We start from the raw sequence: 16087 nt of genomic DNA on the forward strand, positions 1-16087 counted from the left end.
GGCTCTGCATTCCATCCCTACCAAATTTAGCCTCTAATATTCAATGTTGGTGCCCAGCATGGCCTGTCACTCAATATTGGGGGCTAATTTAGCCTGTGACAGCGTTTTAAAAAATGCTTACCGCTGGTGGCTGAATACCAGAGGGCATATGGCCTATCCACTTTGCCCATCCATATCATCTACTATTCCTTCCTCTCATTTAGAGATCATATGTATTTGTCCCAGGCTTTCTTGAATTCAGACACAGTCTTCGTCTCCACCACTTCCACTGCTTTATATACCTTTGTATATTTCATTGCTCATGATTAAAAAAACAGAATCTTGCTCTAAGCTGTTTAATTGGCAATTAAAGGCATATTATTACTATACGGCAGCCTAGTAAATAGAGGCTTCTACTTGTCTCTCAGTTGGGTGTTTATATATGCCTGTTTCTGTATGAATGTGTGTGTGCTGTGTATTCATTCACTTGTTGTTATGTTTGTCCATGTAGATAACAGAGCACTAAACCCTCCTTGTGGTTCTCTGTTGTGGCTCTGGAGTTCTCCCTGCTGCCCATGGTTGTGCCCTACACTCTCAGAGCCCTGCCTGGGGATTGCGTGCGAGGAGCTCCCACTTATCATTCACACTGGAACCCACCACCTGAATCACAAGGAAGTGGGAATCATGCAAAAAACAAAACAAAACATAAATACATAGAAACAGGCAGTGACGATGGTAGCAACAACACCAGCACCAGCTTGGGCAACTGAGCACTGTGTGAGAATGGCCCAGAGCATGAGCCACCGGTGTGCGACAGAATGGAGTGCTGTCCTCCGGGGGGAGGAAGGGGGATCCTGCATCTCACTCGCCTCTCCCTAAGTCTCCTACTGGGGAGTTGAACTTTTTCTGGGATTGTAAGAGCGCAGTTTTTGCTGCATGTTCCATATGATATTTTGGAGCAGGGTGCATGCAAGCAATGAATGAAGATGAGATGGAAAGTGCAGTTGAAGGTGATATACCATTATCTTGTGCAGGATTGGGAGGGACTGTGAAGTACAGGAAGATGATCCTCCCAATCTCCCTTCACATCTCTTCACTTCTGTAGTTGAAAGATCCTTCTGAAAATGAACAATTCCATTTCCCCTCCCCCGCATCTTCCTATTTTGCATGAAATTAGTATATTATTATGGTTATTATTATTATTATTATTTGCTCTGGGCAAATTTATCCCTTAATGCTGTTTGGGCAATATCTTGGGATCCTTTTGGGTGCACATGAAATACACATGGTATTTGAGCTGCCCATTTCTGATTGGACACCTGTTGCTTTTTTTTTTCATTCTTGCAGCTGGACGATGATCCCGCCAGGGGAATGTATGTACGCTGGGAGGAAAAGAAGAAAGCCTGTACAGAAACAGTTAAGTGCCACTCTTACAGTCTGTATTGGGGGGGGGGGTGTTAATAATTGAAAACAAGTGAATCGGGGAGGTAGCTGGTGGAAGATAATGTGCAAACCAGCTCATTTCCATGGAGAAAAATGTGCTTTGTTTGCTATTCATAAGAACATATGTTTCTATGTATAACAAACAGAGAAAATGACTGTAGATAAGGAGCGTGAGGACCTTTCCTCCAGTGTGATGTCAGGAATGAGTTGTACTTAGTGCTCAATAAACTAACACAGGACCCCCTCCCCCCCTAAAAAAGGAACAAAGTAAAGAAAAACTAGAAACCTAAGCTCTGTAGGAAGCAATGGAAGTGGTTGACGTTGTAGGAAGGAAGGGGCCATTTTCACTCAAGTAAGAAATGTTTTCCAGATGCCCCGAAAACATTTGGTAAGAGAAATGTTTCTTATTATAGCGAACCCTTCATCATTTCTTTTCTACCATGTAATTCTAAGATCTGAGATATGTTCCTGGACTTTTTTCGTGCCTGCCCTGGAATTCTGGAGAACTGAGCCCCAGTAGGTTGCAGCAGGCACTTTGATTTACCTGCTGCCTATCCAGAGTATTTTAAACTCTAGTGGATGGGATAAAGCTGTCTGCAAGAGGGTGTAAAAATCTCACAAGATGTGTTTTGAAAAAGTAAAAAATAATTTCCCACCTCTACTGTTCACTAGACAAAGCAAAAGGAAATGAAACTTTTAGCAAATTCCGACCCCTTGTATTCTTTCCCATAGGTATACATGAGGATGAAATTATCAGGGCCAGATCTAGAAGAAAAATCCTGTGTCCTCCAGGATTATAAAATGGAAACATTTGCTTTTCATTAGCTTTTTTTTTCTTTAGCATAGTGCCAGGGATCAGTAATGGGATCCCACTTATGCCACCTGTGGCTGCAGACACATCTTTTTTCTTCTTCCCTGCTGCATGTGATCATGCTAGAGCTTCAGAGTCTTGTCTTGCATCAGAAGGAGAAGGGATAACATAACCAGTGCATTGGGGTTACTGGAAGGCTTCAGACTATAAGGGGCAGGCAGCAGGCTGATACTGTTCAGGTTCTCTTATCTACGGATTTGTAATTTTCATTTTCTAAGTGTACAAGAAAGCTCCTAGAAAGTTGGGTAGATAAAGCCTGCCTCTGGCTTTTAACCTACTGGTGGTGTCATTGAACAGGAAGCATTAGCTGAGACAGGCTCTATTACTGTTGTCGGGAGGGAGATGCCTGGTATACCAAAGAATTTCTCCCTATTTGCTGTCCATTAGAAGGAAACATGAGTGATTAAAAAAGGCTTTTTGTCACAGTAGTCATGGAATCTGTGAGTTTTAAAGACGTCATTAATTTTGCTGTGGGTTTTCGTTGACTTTTTGAGGGTTCTCTAAGGTGGCTGTGCCTTTGAAAGACACTGAAAAATTAAACCACACAGTCGTCATGTTAAGGGGCTGAATTAGCACAGGTTTGAAATTTATGAGTTATAGTGCCAGTTGCCAAGCCTTCAGTCCTAGCTGTGGTCTGTTTACACATCTCATCAATATTCATAATTTAGATTAAATAAAAAAAATATATGCATGCTTTTTTCATTGAGCAACTGTAAAATGCATTTCGGCAGAGCAAATAGGGCTTTGGTGACTTGGTTAAAGAGGACAGGATTCTCCTGTTAGTCAGGGAGGAAAGCTGTTTTATTATTTATTTATTTATTTATTTATGTTTGGCCTGGCAGTTTCCTTCTGCTCTTGTCAGTTTCCAGCTTAATCAGAACTGGTCTCAAATGTTTTCTCTGTAAATCAGGTGGGGCTGGGGCCTGAGGGAAGGGAATTGAGGGGGGTGTTTTCTCAATTTGTTACTTTCCTCATGCCCTTTGCCCCCCATTGCCCCCTCACCCTCAATGTAGACATTGCATCAACAGTTTTTGACCAATTGCCACAGACTATATGTGGCTTGCTCTGAAACCTATCATGCTTGTGCCCTAACCTTGGCCAGTAGGTGTAACTGATAGCTGAGACTCTCCCCAACTCCAAGGGCTATAAACACTAGGCCCAGTATTCAAAGGATGTATTCTCCTAACTTTGAGCATTATTTTTCAAAATTTACTGGGCTGAGTGCATATCTTTGTACTCATAGTCAGCCCAAGGTGGTGAGCAGCTAGCAAGCCTAGGGTTACCATATTTGCCATGACAAAAAACTGGACACAAAATAAAATTCAGCCCACCTCCGTCACACCTCCTGTCATGCCCCACCACAACCACACAACACAGTGTCGCCTTCACTCCCCCCCCCCCCCGCCCCGCCCAAGACTCTGTAAGCAGCAAAAATACTGGTAAAGTAACAGAAATGCATTTTCTTCCATGCTAAATACAAAATGAACATGACATGCTCGTGAAATGCTTAGACATGTACATTTCATGAGCATGTCCCCCTTTCTTTTCCCTCTCATCCATGAGCAGCATATGTCCCTCTCCTCTCCATCCCCTTCTATGTATTTCCCTCTGTTCCCTCCCTCTTCCCCCCCCATGTATGTCCCCTCCCCAATCTTTTTTCCAGCCTCCCTCAACCCACCTTTTTTTACAGCTCCCTTCCTCCTCCCACATGACTCCATCCACATCCCAAACTCTCCCCTCCAGTCCCTTATCGTGCCTGGTGGTCTAGTGGCTTTTTCAGGGCAGGAAAGAGCCAGTGTCTGTAAAGAAATTGTAAACCACTTAGGTCTAAGCAGTACATAAATACTGAAAATAAATAAAATTAACCCTAGATATTCAATGCAGGGCCATGTCCAGCACTGACTATCCAGATTAGTGCAGCCCAGGGGCATATCTGCGTGAGGCCACGGGGGCCTGGGCCCCCGTAGATTTGGCCCTGGACCCCCTTGCCGACGACCCTCTCCACCCCTCTCCCACCGCCAACCCGCCGTCGCCTATCTTTGCTGGCGGGGGACCCCAACCTCCGCCAGCCGAGGTCCTCTCTTCCGTTGCAGCAAAGCTTCCTTCAGTTTCAAATTCTGAGTCTGACGTCCTGCAACGGAAGGACCTCGGCTGGTGGGGGTTGGGGTCCCCCCGCCAACTTTGCAATGGAAGGACATCGGCTGGCAGGGGTTGGGGTACCCCACCAGCAAAGGTAGGCGACGGCGGCGGGGGAGGGTTGGCGGTGGGAGGGGGGTGGGAAGGGTCGGCGGTGACTGATCACTTGATATTGGGTCCTTTCCACCCAATTACTGTTGTGACCATTGGAGCAGAACATGGAGTCAAGAATCAAATCCAGTTCACAAATGTGACAGTGAACACCCACTGGGAGACTGTTTGTTCTAACAGAGTCCTCTTGATAGACTCAGATGATTGTAGGTTGGCCTGCTCATTTCAGGCAGGGTCAGTCCTGGATCTACCTATTTGGTCAGTCTGGGGTGAGTTGACAGCCCTGGACAGTTGCAGCTTCTGGTCCCAAAGTTGCTGCTTGGAGAAATAGATAACAGAGTTGGAGGCTGTTTAAGAGGGAGGGGAATTCCTTGCTCCAACTTCTCTCTCACCACCCAGCCCCATCATCAAGATATATACAAAGAAGAGGGGATGAGCAAGCAGAAAAGGCATGCTTTGTTTAAAATCAAATCAAAGGAAAATATGTGATGCTCTCAAACCACAGCATAGTTTGTGGTCTCACAGCTAAACAAACATGCCTGCTGTGCCCACCCCATGAGCAAGTCTTGATTTCTGTTCTTAGTTATGAACTAGCGAAGTATCATTTATTTTAAAGAATAAAGGCATTTTTTAAGGACCATAGTAACATTTTTTAGGAGGGCTGTTGTTTCAAGACAGAGTGTAACAGCCAAGTAGGTCGAAAGCTTCCAAGTGCAGCATTTCAAGGCACAGGTCAGGTGCACAGTTCTGGTTCTTAAGGGCTGCAGACAAGTCTTGTTTCCCCAATAGGCAAGCTATGTAAGGTAACCTAGTGCTCAGACCAAATTTATGCAGATTTGGTGAATGTTCATGATGTGTGCTGGGATTTTTGGCAGCGAAGGAACACTGCAGTTCTATTAAGAACAGAGGAGCACCCTGAATACCTGTTTGGCCTGGATCCTTACATTTTTACTGTGTGAAGAGTTAGTCATGGAGGCATACTTTGCTTTACTCACCACTTCTCCTTCTCCCCCCCCCCCCCCCCCAACCCACTCTCTGCCACTGCTGCTGCCATCAGAAACTCTGTGACACTGTCAGAAATTTACAGCAGCAGAAGTGTAAAACTCCCATGGCTGTTCCAGCTTTCTGAACTCAGTGGGGAGAGCAGAATCACTCTCTGGCAGTAGCCAGCAGTCATCAGAGTAGGAGATTAACCCTCTGACAGGGCCTAGGCAAACAAGCGGTTAAGAAGTGCTGCTGCTTGCTGCCGACTTCTGCTGACTGAAGGGCAATACACAGGAAGTGAGGAGAACAGACTGATTCCTGTTAGCTCTGTGAACATCTTCTCCTTTCCTTGCCCCCACACTTTTCTTTCCGCCAGCAGCTGACATACCAGGTCACAAATCTGCCTTGGGAGCCATTGAATTATACATCTAAGAAGGCACTTTCCAAAATTTGAGCCCTAGGCTTAGTAGTATAGTGGACAATAAAGTCAAGAGATGTAATTACATTTGCTGATGACACAAAGTTATTCAAAGTCATTAAATTGCGCGAGGATTGTGAAAAATTACAAGAGGACCTTACGAGACTGGGAGACTGGGCGTCTAAATGTCTTTAATGTGAGCAAGTGCAAAGTGATGCATGTGGGAAAGAGCAACCCGAATTATAGCTACGTCATGCAAGGTTCCACGTTAGGAGTCACAGACCAAGAAAGGGATCTAGGTGTCGTCGTTGATGATATGTTGAAACCTTCTGCTCAGTGTGTTGCTGTGGCTAAGAAAGCAAATAGAATGTTAGGTATTATTAGGAAAGGAATGGAAAACAAAAATGAGGATGTTATAATGCCTTTGTATCGCTCCATGGTGCGACCGCACCTCGAATATTGTGTTCAATTCTGGTTGCCGTATCTCAAAAAAGATATAGTGGAATTAGAAAAGGTGCATAGAAGGGCAATGAAAATTATAATGGGGATGGGACGACTTCCCTATGAGGAAAGGCTAAAGTGGCTAGGGCACTTCAGCTTGGAGAAAAGGCCGCTGAGGGGAGATATGATGAAGGTCTATAAAATAATGAGTGGAGTGGAACAGGAAGATGTGAAGCGTCTGTTTATGCTTTCCAAAAATTGGGTGGCAGGGCTGGTGGTTGGGAGGCGGGGATAGTGCTGGGCAGACTTATACGGTCTGTGCCAGAACCAGTGGTTGGGAGGCAGGGATAGTGCTAGGCAGACTTATACGGTCTGTGCCCTGAAAATGACAGATACAAATCAAGGTAAGGTATACACAAAAAGTAGTACATATGAGTTTATCTTGTTGGGCAGACTGGATGGACCGTGCAGGTCTTTTTCTGCCGTCATCTACTATGTTACTAGGACTAGGGGGCATGCGATGAAGCTACAATGTAGTAAATTTAAATGAATCGTAGAAAATGTTTCTTCACTCAATGTGTAATTAAACTCTGGAATTTCATTGTCAGAGAATGTGGTAAAGGCGGTTAGCTTAGCGGAGTTTAAAAAAAGTTTGGATGGCTTCCTAAAGAAAAAGTTCATATACCATTATTAAATGGACTTGGGGAAAATCCACTATTTCTGGGATAAGCAGTATAGAATGGTTTGTACTTTTTTGGGATCTTGCCAGGTATTTGTGATCTGGATTGGCCACTGTTGGAAACAGGATGCTGGGCTTGATGGACCTTTGGTCTTTCCCAGTATGGCAATACTTATGTACTTATGTATTCATAAAGATTGTTGAGATGCAGTTGTTTGAGAGGTGATCTAGAGATGACAATCTGTTAGAAACTCCTTCAGGAGGTGGTTTTGTTTATTTTGGGATGGCATGAAACATGTTATTTACATAGAAACATAGCAAATGATGGCAGAAAAAGACCATATTGCCTATCCAGTCTGCCCATCCATACCATCTACTAATCTCTACTATCCCTTCCCCTCCCTTACAGATCCTCTGTGGTTGTCCTATGTTTTCTTGAATTCAGATACAGTCTTTGTCTCCACCACCTCCACTGGGAGTTTGTTTTACATATCCACCACTTTTTCCATAAAGAAGTATTTCCTTAGATTACTCCTGAATCTATCCCTTTCACATTCATCCTATGCCCTTTCATTCTAGGACTTTCTTTTAGTTGAAAGAGGCCCACCTCTTAATCAAATGTCTGTCATAAAGTATATGGGGTCAGACTTACAGATCTCACTATGTATAGTTTGGAAGAAAGGCGGGAGAGGGAGATATGATAGACCACTGACCATTTTAGTAGCCTTTCCCTGGACCGACTCCATCCTTTTTATTTCCACAGAATTCTAAATGGGGTCTCATCACAGACTTGTACAGAAACACTGACCTTGAGAAAATGTTCTGTCCTCCTGGCACTGAAATTTCCAGTAAAGGGGTCCATCATCCAAATTTCTGAATGAGGCAGAAGGGGTATCTGGGAGAAGTCACATTACTTATGGGCTGATGATCAGAAGCAAACGCAGGAGCTAGAGGCTGTTAGCGCCATACTAGCACCTGCGTTTGCTACCATCTCATGATCAGAGCCCCAGAGTGCGTAAAACAGGGGTGTAGCCACGGGCAGGCCTGGATGGGCCCAGGCCCACCCACTTTCCCTCCAGGCCCGCCCAGCCAACATGCACGAGCATATGTCCCGCCCTCTGATGTAACTTCCTATTTCCGCGAGGGTGGGACACAGTGAAGGAAAGGCTGACGCGACGAGGCAATTTGCTTGCTGTACAGCAGTGCAGAGCAGACGTGAGGCGCTTCACCGATTTTTTTTTTTAAGGCTGGGCGCTGGAGAAGAGGGTCGTCTGACAGTCGAAGGAGCTGGTAGGCAGGTGGGGGAGGGGGCTCAGATGGGAGAAGGGGCCTGGAGCTGGAACTGGGGTCTGAGAAGGGGGCAGGAGGGAGAATGGGGCCATGCCTGGGGCAGGTGGGAGAATGGGTCTGGAGCTGAAAAGGGGGGCCTAATGTAAGGCATGTGGATGAAGGGAACTGGGGGCTGAAAAGGAAGGTAGGTGGGATAAGGGGGCTAGTACTAGAACTGGGGGCTGAAAAGGGGCAGGGGCTGAAACTGTGCAGACTGGGGGCTGACGCTCCGGACTGGTGGGAGAAAAGGGCTGGGGCTGAAACTGGGGACTGAAAAGGAGGGGCAGGTGGGAGATGTGGGCTAGGGCTGGAACTAGGGGCAGGAGAGATAATGGGGCTGGAACTGGGGGCTGAAAAGAAGGGGCAGCGAAAGGGAGGGCAGACCCTGGATGGATGGGAGAGAGAGGGCAAATGGTGGATTGAAGGGGCAGAGAGAAAGGGCAGACAGTGGATGGAAGGGACAGCAGAGAGGGCAGACACTGGATGGCAGAGAGAGAGCGAAGACAGATGTTGGATGGAAGGAAGACGGTGAAAAGAAGATGAGGAAAGCAGAAACCAGAGACAATAAACTGTAAAAAAAAAATATATTTTTATTATTTTCCTTTAGGATAAAGTAGTATTGTAGATGTGTTAATAAATGAACATTGCAGCTGGGTCGCCCTTCCAGGCTCAACCCTGCTTAGCTGCCTCACTCCACAGCAAGCTGGCTGCTTTGAGCCTCAGCTCCAGGCCCTGAGAACTTCCAGGACTCCTTCCTCCCTCCGTTCCTTTCACAGAGGCACATTCAAAGCACAAGGTTTATAAGTAAGGGCTTTTATTTTCTTGCTTCAGGTCAACATAAATGCCCAGGCACACCTTAACTCCAGGTTGTTTAGGGCTTGCTACCCAAAGCACAAGTCAGGTTCAAAACAGTCCATGTAACTTCACTTCACTTGACCTAAGATTACTTCTCTTAGGGAACAGTACATTATCAGAAAGAAAACACAGTGGCTTGTTAGGTTGCAGCCCAGACCTTTTCAGTAGGAAACAGTTTACACAGTCTTTCTTGCACCTCCTTACAGCACAGTTACACAGCTTGGTTCCCACCTGGTTCAGGCTGGGGTTTCAATTGTGCCCAGCCCTCTTTCTCTCCCAGGGCTGCACCTGTTCCCTCTTTAGTAGAGATCTTCCCCAGCACCTCAGCCTCTCTCCTCCAGTCTTCCACCAGTCTCTCCAAGGCACAGCTAGCCACCCTCTTACAGCAGCTTTTCAGGTTTGAGCCAGCCCAGAGCTCCAATCTCCATCTGTTCCTCCTCTAGCCCTTCAGTAATCTCCATTTTATCCTCCTCTTCAACTTCCCCCACCCCCAATCTCTCCAGCTGGCCCTCATCACCTTCCTCAGAGACCATTTCCCAATCTCCTATCTTCTCCCCTAACTCTTGCACAGCCGGGTGGGGAAGAGAAGGATTCTGGGACTGGTAGTTCCTCCCCTTTTTCCTTAACCCAGCCAACCTCTCTGCCTCCGGTAGCCCAGCTTTCTGAATGTGGGTGTTGTGCACATGAAATCTGCCCCGTTGGGATTCCCCGGCTCCCTTCACCCCCTTTCTTCGTGCCTTCCCGGATCCCCTTTCACCTGCACTCTCACAACATGTAAATAAGGTAATCTTTTTATTGGACTAATTTTAATACATTTTGACTAACTTTCGGAGAACAAAACCCCCTTCCTCAGGTCAGGATAGGATACTGTAACAGCACTATGCTGTATTGACCTGAGGACGGAGGTTTTGGCCTCTGATAGCTAAATATATTAGTCCAATAAAATGGTATTATTTTATTTTCCATGTTTGTTTTATTTCTATTTGTTAATTTGTAAAGTGGTGATTGGTATTTGTTATTTTTTTTTTTCAAATTTACATCTGCTGTCTTTATATTTTGCACAGTACTAGGGGGCATTTTCTGTTTCTGTGGCGTTGCATTGTATGCAGAGTCTGGCATCTTGGAGTTCATAGTGGATTAGGGTGTATCTGCATTTGTGAAAAAGACATGGCTTTCATTTGGAATTGGACTGTGCAGGATCCACGATCTGTACTATTCTGTCTGGTTTCATTTTACAATAGGTGAATTGATGTTCTAGTGCTCACTGTAGTGTTTAAGATGCTTTCCTTTTCCTTGTGTGCCTTGTAGAAATGACTGCTTATGGTATGCTAGAATTGCTCTATAGGTCCTGAGTGTTTTGTATTCTCGGTATGCCTGGTACTGAATTTTGGAGGGGGTGTTAAAAAATGACCAGCCCGGGTGTCAACTACCCTAGGTACGCCACTGCTTTGATCGCTGTTGCTGCCTATTCTCCTGCAGCTGATGCCAAAACTATGGGAGAGGGGGAAGGGCAGGGTTGATGCCAGGCTACAGTTCCAGGCTGGAGATTTTGGGACAGTCCTGCATTTCTGACCACCCCATTGTTATGGGACTTGCAGCACTGATTTCCATGGGCAGAATCAGGCACTGGAAATCCCACACTGATTTGGGTTATAAAGTTTAAATCAGGACTGCACAAAATCTCAAGCCTGGAACTGGGTAATTTGCCATCTCTGTGATTTCTAATTGTTTGTGTTTTATTCAGCAGTTTGTAAGGGGTGGTCTGTTCTGCATGTGACCGACGTAAAAGATTCTTTGTGCATGTAGTTCGTGTGGGGATCTATATGAGTCTGACTTCTCTGGCTTTTTAAATGGGAATGTCAATTTCAGAATTTACCTGTTTTATGAATACAGCTTAATCAGGCATTTGCATTTGTTACAAAGCAAAGTTTGAAGGTTTTGTGCCATTGACATGTTTGCCTTATAGCAGTCGTATTTGGTCAAGTTTAAGATATGGGATAAAATCACTATATATAAAAATGTCGGTGTTCCATGAACCAGGTATGTGGTTTATGTTAATGCAGGAGAACTGTTGCACAGACTGTTTACTTAGAAATCCATCATCAAGTGCACTCTAAGGCATTATTAAGGAGTATCCCAAGAAACACTACTCACACCTAGTGCCCACCCATATCAGCTCTGGGCCCACCCAAAATGTCAGGTCTGGCTATGCCACTGCCTGATTTGCATATGACTTGTGGACAGTTAAAATCCCTGGATTATAAGTTGCTAGGGAAGGAATCCAGGGGTTGGAATTCGCCCAGTTGGGCTAGTTTCCATGACCCACTGTATTTTCTCACGATGGCTGCGGGTTGCGTGAATTTGGGTGGCTTTTTGCCGCCGCAGCTGCGTGTCCACTATTTTTTCCCATGGCCACGGGTTGGCTGTTTTTCCACATCCGTGGCCAATAGAAGTCCCGCAGAGGTGGGCTGCAGGCTTCCTTAAATACCTGCACCGCGGCCACCGCACAGGTCTTTTGAAATTTTTCCACATCGGGCCTCTTAGACTACTACATGGACCTTACAAGTGTGTGGACCTGAATTTCTGGCAGAGGACTCCTATTTGCTACAATATATTATCATACTTTGTTCCATTTTATTATTCTTCTCTAACCAATGGAATACTTGGGACCCATTCCATTCTAACCACTCCTTCCCTTTCTCCTCCAGATCAGAATTCTGTGAGTGAGTGAGTGAGTGGTGTAGCAACAGGTATGCCCAAGAACACTCCATCTCTGATGGGGCAGTTAAGCTCAGACCTGGCTGGAGTTAAATGCTCTGTGTCAGTGTAGAGAAGGGGATGCCCCAAGTGAAGACTTCTTCCAAGGTTCTTGTTGGCTGCAGTACCAGAGGGGAGCTTGGGAAGAGGAGTGGCATCACAGCAGACCTTGCTACCCTATAATTGCCAGAAGCTTATTTGAGGTAGGCCAAGTTTATCTTGGAACCTAGTTGACATTATGACTTTGAAAATTAGGGCCAAGCCTGGCCCAATTGTGCTGAATATTGGAAGACTTGAACTTTGGGACTGTCTTTTGGAGGGACAGACAAGTGCATGCTGTGATCCAACAGGAGCAAGCCATGAGAGAGAACTTATGAATGTAAGGAGTGACTTTAAGAGTATTTTCTCCTGATCTGTGAAGGAAACAGACCAGCTATTGCTTTACATGAAAATTAATTATTTTCTTTACTACTACTACTACTTATAATTTCTATAGCGCTACAAGACGTACGCAGTGCTGCACACTTGAACATGAAGAGACAGTCCCTGCTCGACAGAGCTTACAATCTAATTAGGACAGACAAACAGAACAAATAAGAGATAAGGGAATTACTAAGGTGGGAATGATAAAATACGGGTACTGAACATGTGAGTAAGGATTAGGTGTTAAAAGCAGCATCAAAAATGTGGGCTTTTAGCCTAGAATTGAAGATGGCCAGAGATGGAGCTTGATGAACTGGCTCAGGGAGTCTATTCCAGGCATATGGGGCAGCAAGATAAAAGGAACTGAGTCTGGAGTTAGCAGTGGAGGAGAAGGGTGCAGATAACAAGGATTTACCCAGTGAACGGAGTTCCCGGGGAGGAGTGTAGGGAGAAATAAGAGTGGAGAGGTACTTGGAGCTGCAGAGTGAATGCACTTGTAAGTCAATAAGAGGAGTTTGAACTGTATGCAGAAACGGATAGGGAGCCAGTGAAGTGACTTGAGGAGAGGGCTAATATGAGCATAGCGACACTGGTGGAATATAAGTCATGCAGCAGAATTTTGAACAGATTGAAGAGTGGAGAGATGGTTGAGTGTGAGACCTGTGAGAAGCGAGTTGCAATAGTGTAAGCGAGAGGTGATAAGAGTGTAGATAAGGGTTCTGGTAGTGTGCTCAGGTTCCACGTTAGGAGTCAAGGACCAAGAAAGGGATCTAGGTGTTGTCGTTGATGATACGTTGAAACTTTCTGCTCAGTGTGCTGCTGCAGCTAAGAAAGCAAACAGAATGTTAGGTATTATTAGGAAAGAAATGGAAAACAAAAATGAGGATGTTATAATGCCTTTGTATCGCTCCATGGTGTGACCGCACCTCAAATATTGTGTTCAATTCTGGTCGCCGCATCTCAAAAAAGATATAGTGGAATTAGAAAAGGTGCATAGAAGGGCAACGAAAATTATAAAGGGGATGGGACAACTTCCCTATGAGGAAAGGCTAAAGCGGCTAGGGCTCTTAAGCTTGGAGAAAAGGCAGCTGAGGGGAGATATGATAGAGGTCTATAAAATAATGAGTGAAGTTGAACGGGTAGATGTGAAGCGTCTGTTCATGCTTTTCAAAAATACTAGGACTTGGGGGCATGCGATGAAGCTACAATGTAATAAATTTAAAACAAATCGGAGAAAATTTTTCTTCACTCAACATGTAATTAAACTCTGGAATTCGTTGCCAGAGAATGTGGTAAAGGCGGTTAGCTTAGCGGAGTTTTAAAAATGTTTGGACGGCTTCCTAAAGGAAAAGTCCATAGACCGTTATTAAATGGAGTTGGGGAAAATCCACTATTTCTGGGATAAGCAGTATAAAATGTTTTGTACTTTTTTGGGATCTTGCCAGGTATTTGTGATCTGGATTGGCTACTGTTGGAAACAGGATGCTGGGCTTGATGGACCTTTGGTCCTTCCCAGTAGGGCAATACTTATGTACTTATGAAAGGGCGAATTTTGGTGATATTATAGAGAAAGAAACAACAGGTTTTAGCAGTCTGCTGAATATGTGCAGAGAAGGAGAGAGAGGAGTCAAAGATGACCCCAAGGTTACGAGCTAATGAGACAGGGAGGATGAGAGTGTTATCCACAGAAACAGAGAATGGGGGAAGAGGACCAAGCTCAGTCTTGGTCATGTTTAGTTTCAGATGGCGGTGAGACATCCAGGCAGCAATGTCAGACAGGCAGGCTGATACTTTGGCCTGGATTCCTGCTGAGATTTCTGGTGTGGAGAGGTACATCTGGGAGTCATCAGCATAAAGGTAAAAACCATGGGATGAGAGCAGAGTACCAAGGGAAGTATAGATGGAGAAAAGAAGAGGTCCCAGGACAGATCCCCGAGTTACACCAACTGATAGTGGGATAGAAGTGGAGGAGGATCCACCAGAGTATACACTAAAAGTACGATGGAAGAGATAAGAAGAAAACCAGGAAAGAACAGAGCCCTGAAATCCAAGTGAGGACACTGTATCAAGGAGTAGGCTGTGATCAACAGTGTCAAAAGCAGCAAATAGATTGAGAAGAATGAGGATAGAATAGAGACCTTTGGATCTGGCCAGGAACAGGTCATAGGAGACCTTAGAAAGCGCTGTTTCAGTTGAATGAAGAGGGCGAAACCCTCTGTGTAGCTGTATTTATTAAGGGCCCATGTCTGCCTTTACTCACATTACCACAGGCACACATATAAACACAGGGGTTAGAAAGAATTCCATGAGCCACGCTCTGCATGCTTTTCTGTCTTATCTCTTCAGCTGTTTTGTAAAAGCTTTTTTTTATTCCTGCATATTCTTTCCATTTCCTCTTTCAAGATTTTTAGAACTTCTTTATCCTCTAAAGTTGATGTATTAGTTTGCTTTCCAGTTTCTGACTTGTGCATCTGCCGAATTCTTCTATGTAGTCTGAAAGGCTTCTTGTTAATTTAAAATCCTTCGAGATGGTGAAGGTTTTCTTACAGTATAAGAGAAAGTAGAAACTATACTTCTTTGTATGACTAATATTTCCTGAAATTTCGCTGAGAAACTAGTGCTGATTCTCTGTTTTTTATAATGAATGTACCAAATATTTTTCTCCATAGAAACAAAACGAGAGAAAATAGTTTAATACATAGACCCCAGTATCCATAATAGTCAGAGTGTCATTTATAAACTTTCCAGTGTGCAAGTACCCCCCCCCCCCCTTCCACACCTTATATTCATATCCTACCTACAAGAAGTTTTGCATTTCAGTTGGTCTTCGAGAAGCACACAAATGTTAGCAAGTCTATGGTGCACATTTTTGAAGCATATGAACATCTCAAAAGGTCGAAATGACTATCTGTCTGCTTGACATATCCAAATCCCAAATTTACAAAGGTAGAATAGAGTCATTCAACATTGCATTATGTCCAAATAGCAAGGGGGTGTGTTCTGGGTGTGCTTTGGGTGGGACTAAGGAGGGCCTGAAATGAGGATGTCAAACAGCGATTACCGAAGTGGAAGAAATGACCATGTTTAAAAAGAAGGATACCCTTATTTAGACCTGGTATTTTGCAGATCCAAGTTACAGAAAGATGCTCTGATTGAGCAGCTGTCCACTGGAGGGATTAAAGGTATGACAACTTATTAATCCCCCAGTGGCTGTTCCAGTGGTGTAGCAAGGGCGGGGCAGTGGGGGTGGTCCGCCCTGGGTGTCAACGGGTGGGGGGGGGTGCTCCGCTGGCGAGTCCCTACCAGCTCCGTCCACCCCCACCGACACAGTCCCCACCTGCCTACCAGCTCCGTCCACCCAGCACTGTCCCGCCCTCTGATGTGACTTCCTATTTCCTCGAGGGCGGGACACGGTGCGGGAAGGGCCGACGACGAGGCGATTTTCTTCCTTTACAGCAGCGCTGCAGATGCGAGGTGCCACGCTGCACAGTGCCGGGTGGACGGAGCTGGTAGGCAGGTGGGGACTGTGTCGGGGGGGGGTGCCTTGGGGGGGTGCACCGACGCCGGGGGGGGGGGGGGTGCCGTGTTGCCCTGCACCCGGGGGGGGGGGGATGCGCAGCAGCGATCCGCCCCGGGTGTCAGCCAACCACGGAACGCCACT

General features: G+C 45.4%; 1 protein-coding gene across 1 annotated transcript in view; it reads left to right on the plus strand.

Moving 5' to 3' along the window:
- Positions 1-1330: 1330 nt before the first annotated feature.
- The window catches only part of AHRR (aryl-hydrocarbon receptor repressor), a 392606-nt gene continuing 377849 nt past the window's right edge, over positions 1331-16087 (plus strand). The window contains exon 1 of the mRNA XM_030190015.1: positions 1331-1395. Coding sequence (XP_030045875.1) covers positions 1334-1395 — 62 coding nt within the window. The 5' untranslated portion in view covers positions 1331-1333. The remainder of the gene's footprint in view (positions 1396-16087) is intronic.

This window comes from Microcaecilia unicolor, chromosome 1 (assembly GCF_901765095.1).
Source record: "Microcaecilia unicolor chromosome 1, aMicUni1.1, whole genome shotgun sequence".
Classification (NCBI taxonomy): domain Eukaryota; kingdom Metazoa; phylum Chordata; class Amphibia; order Gymnophiona; family Siphonopidae; genus Microcaecilia; species Microcaecilia unicolor.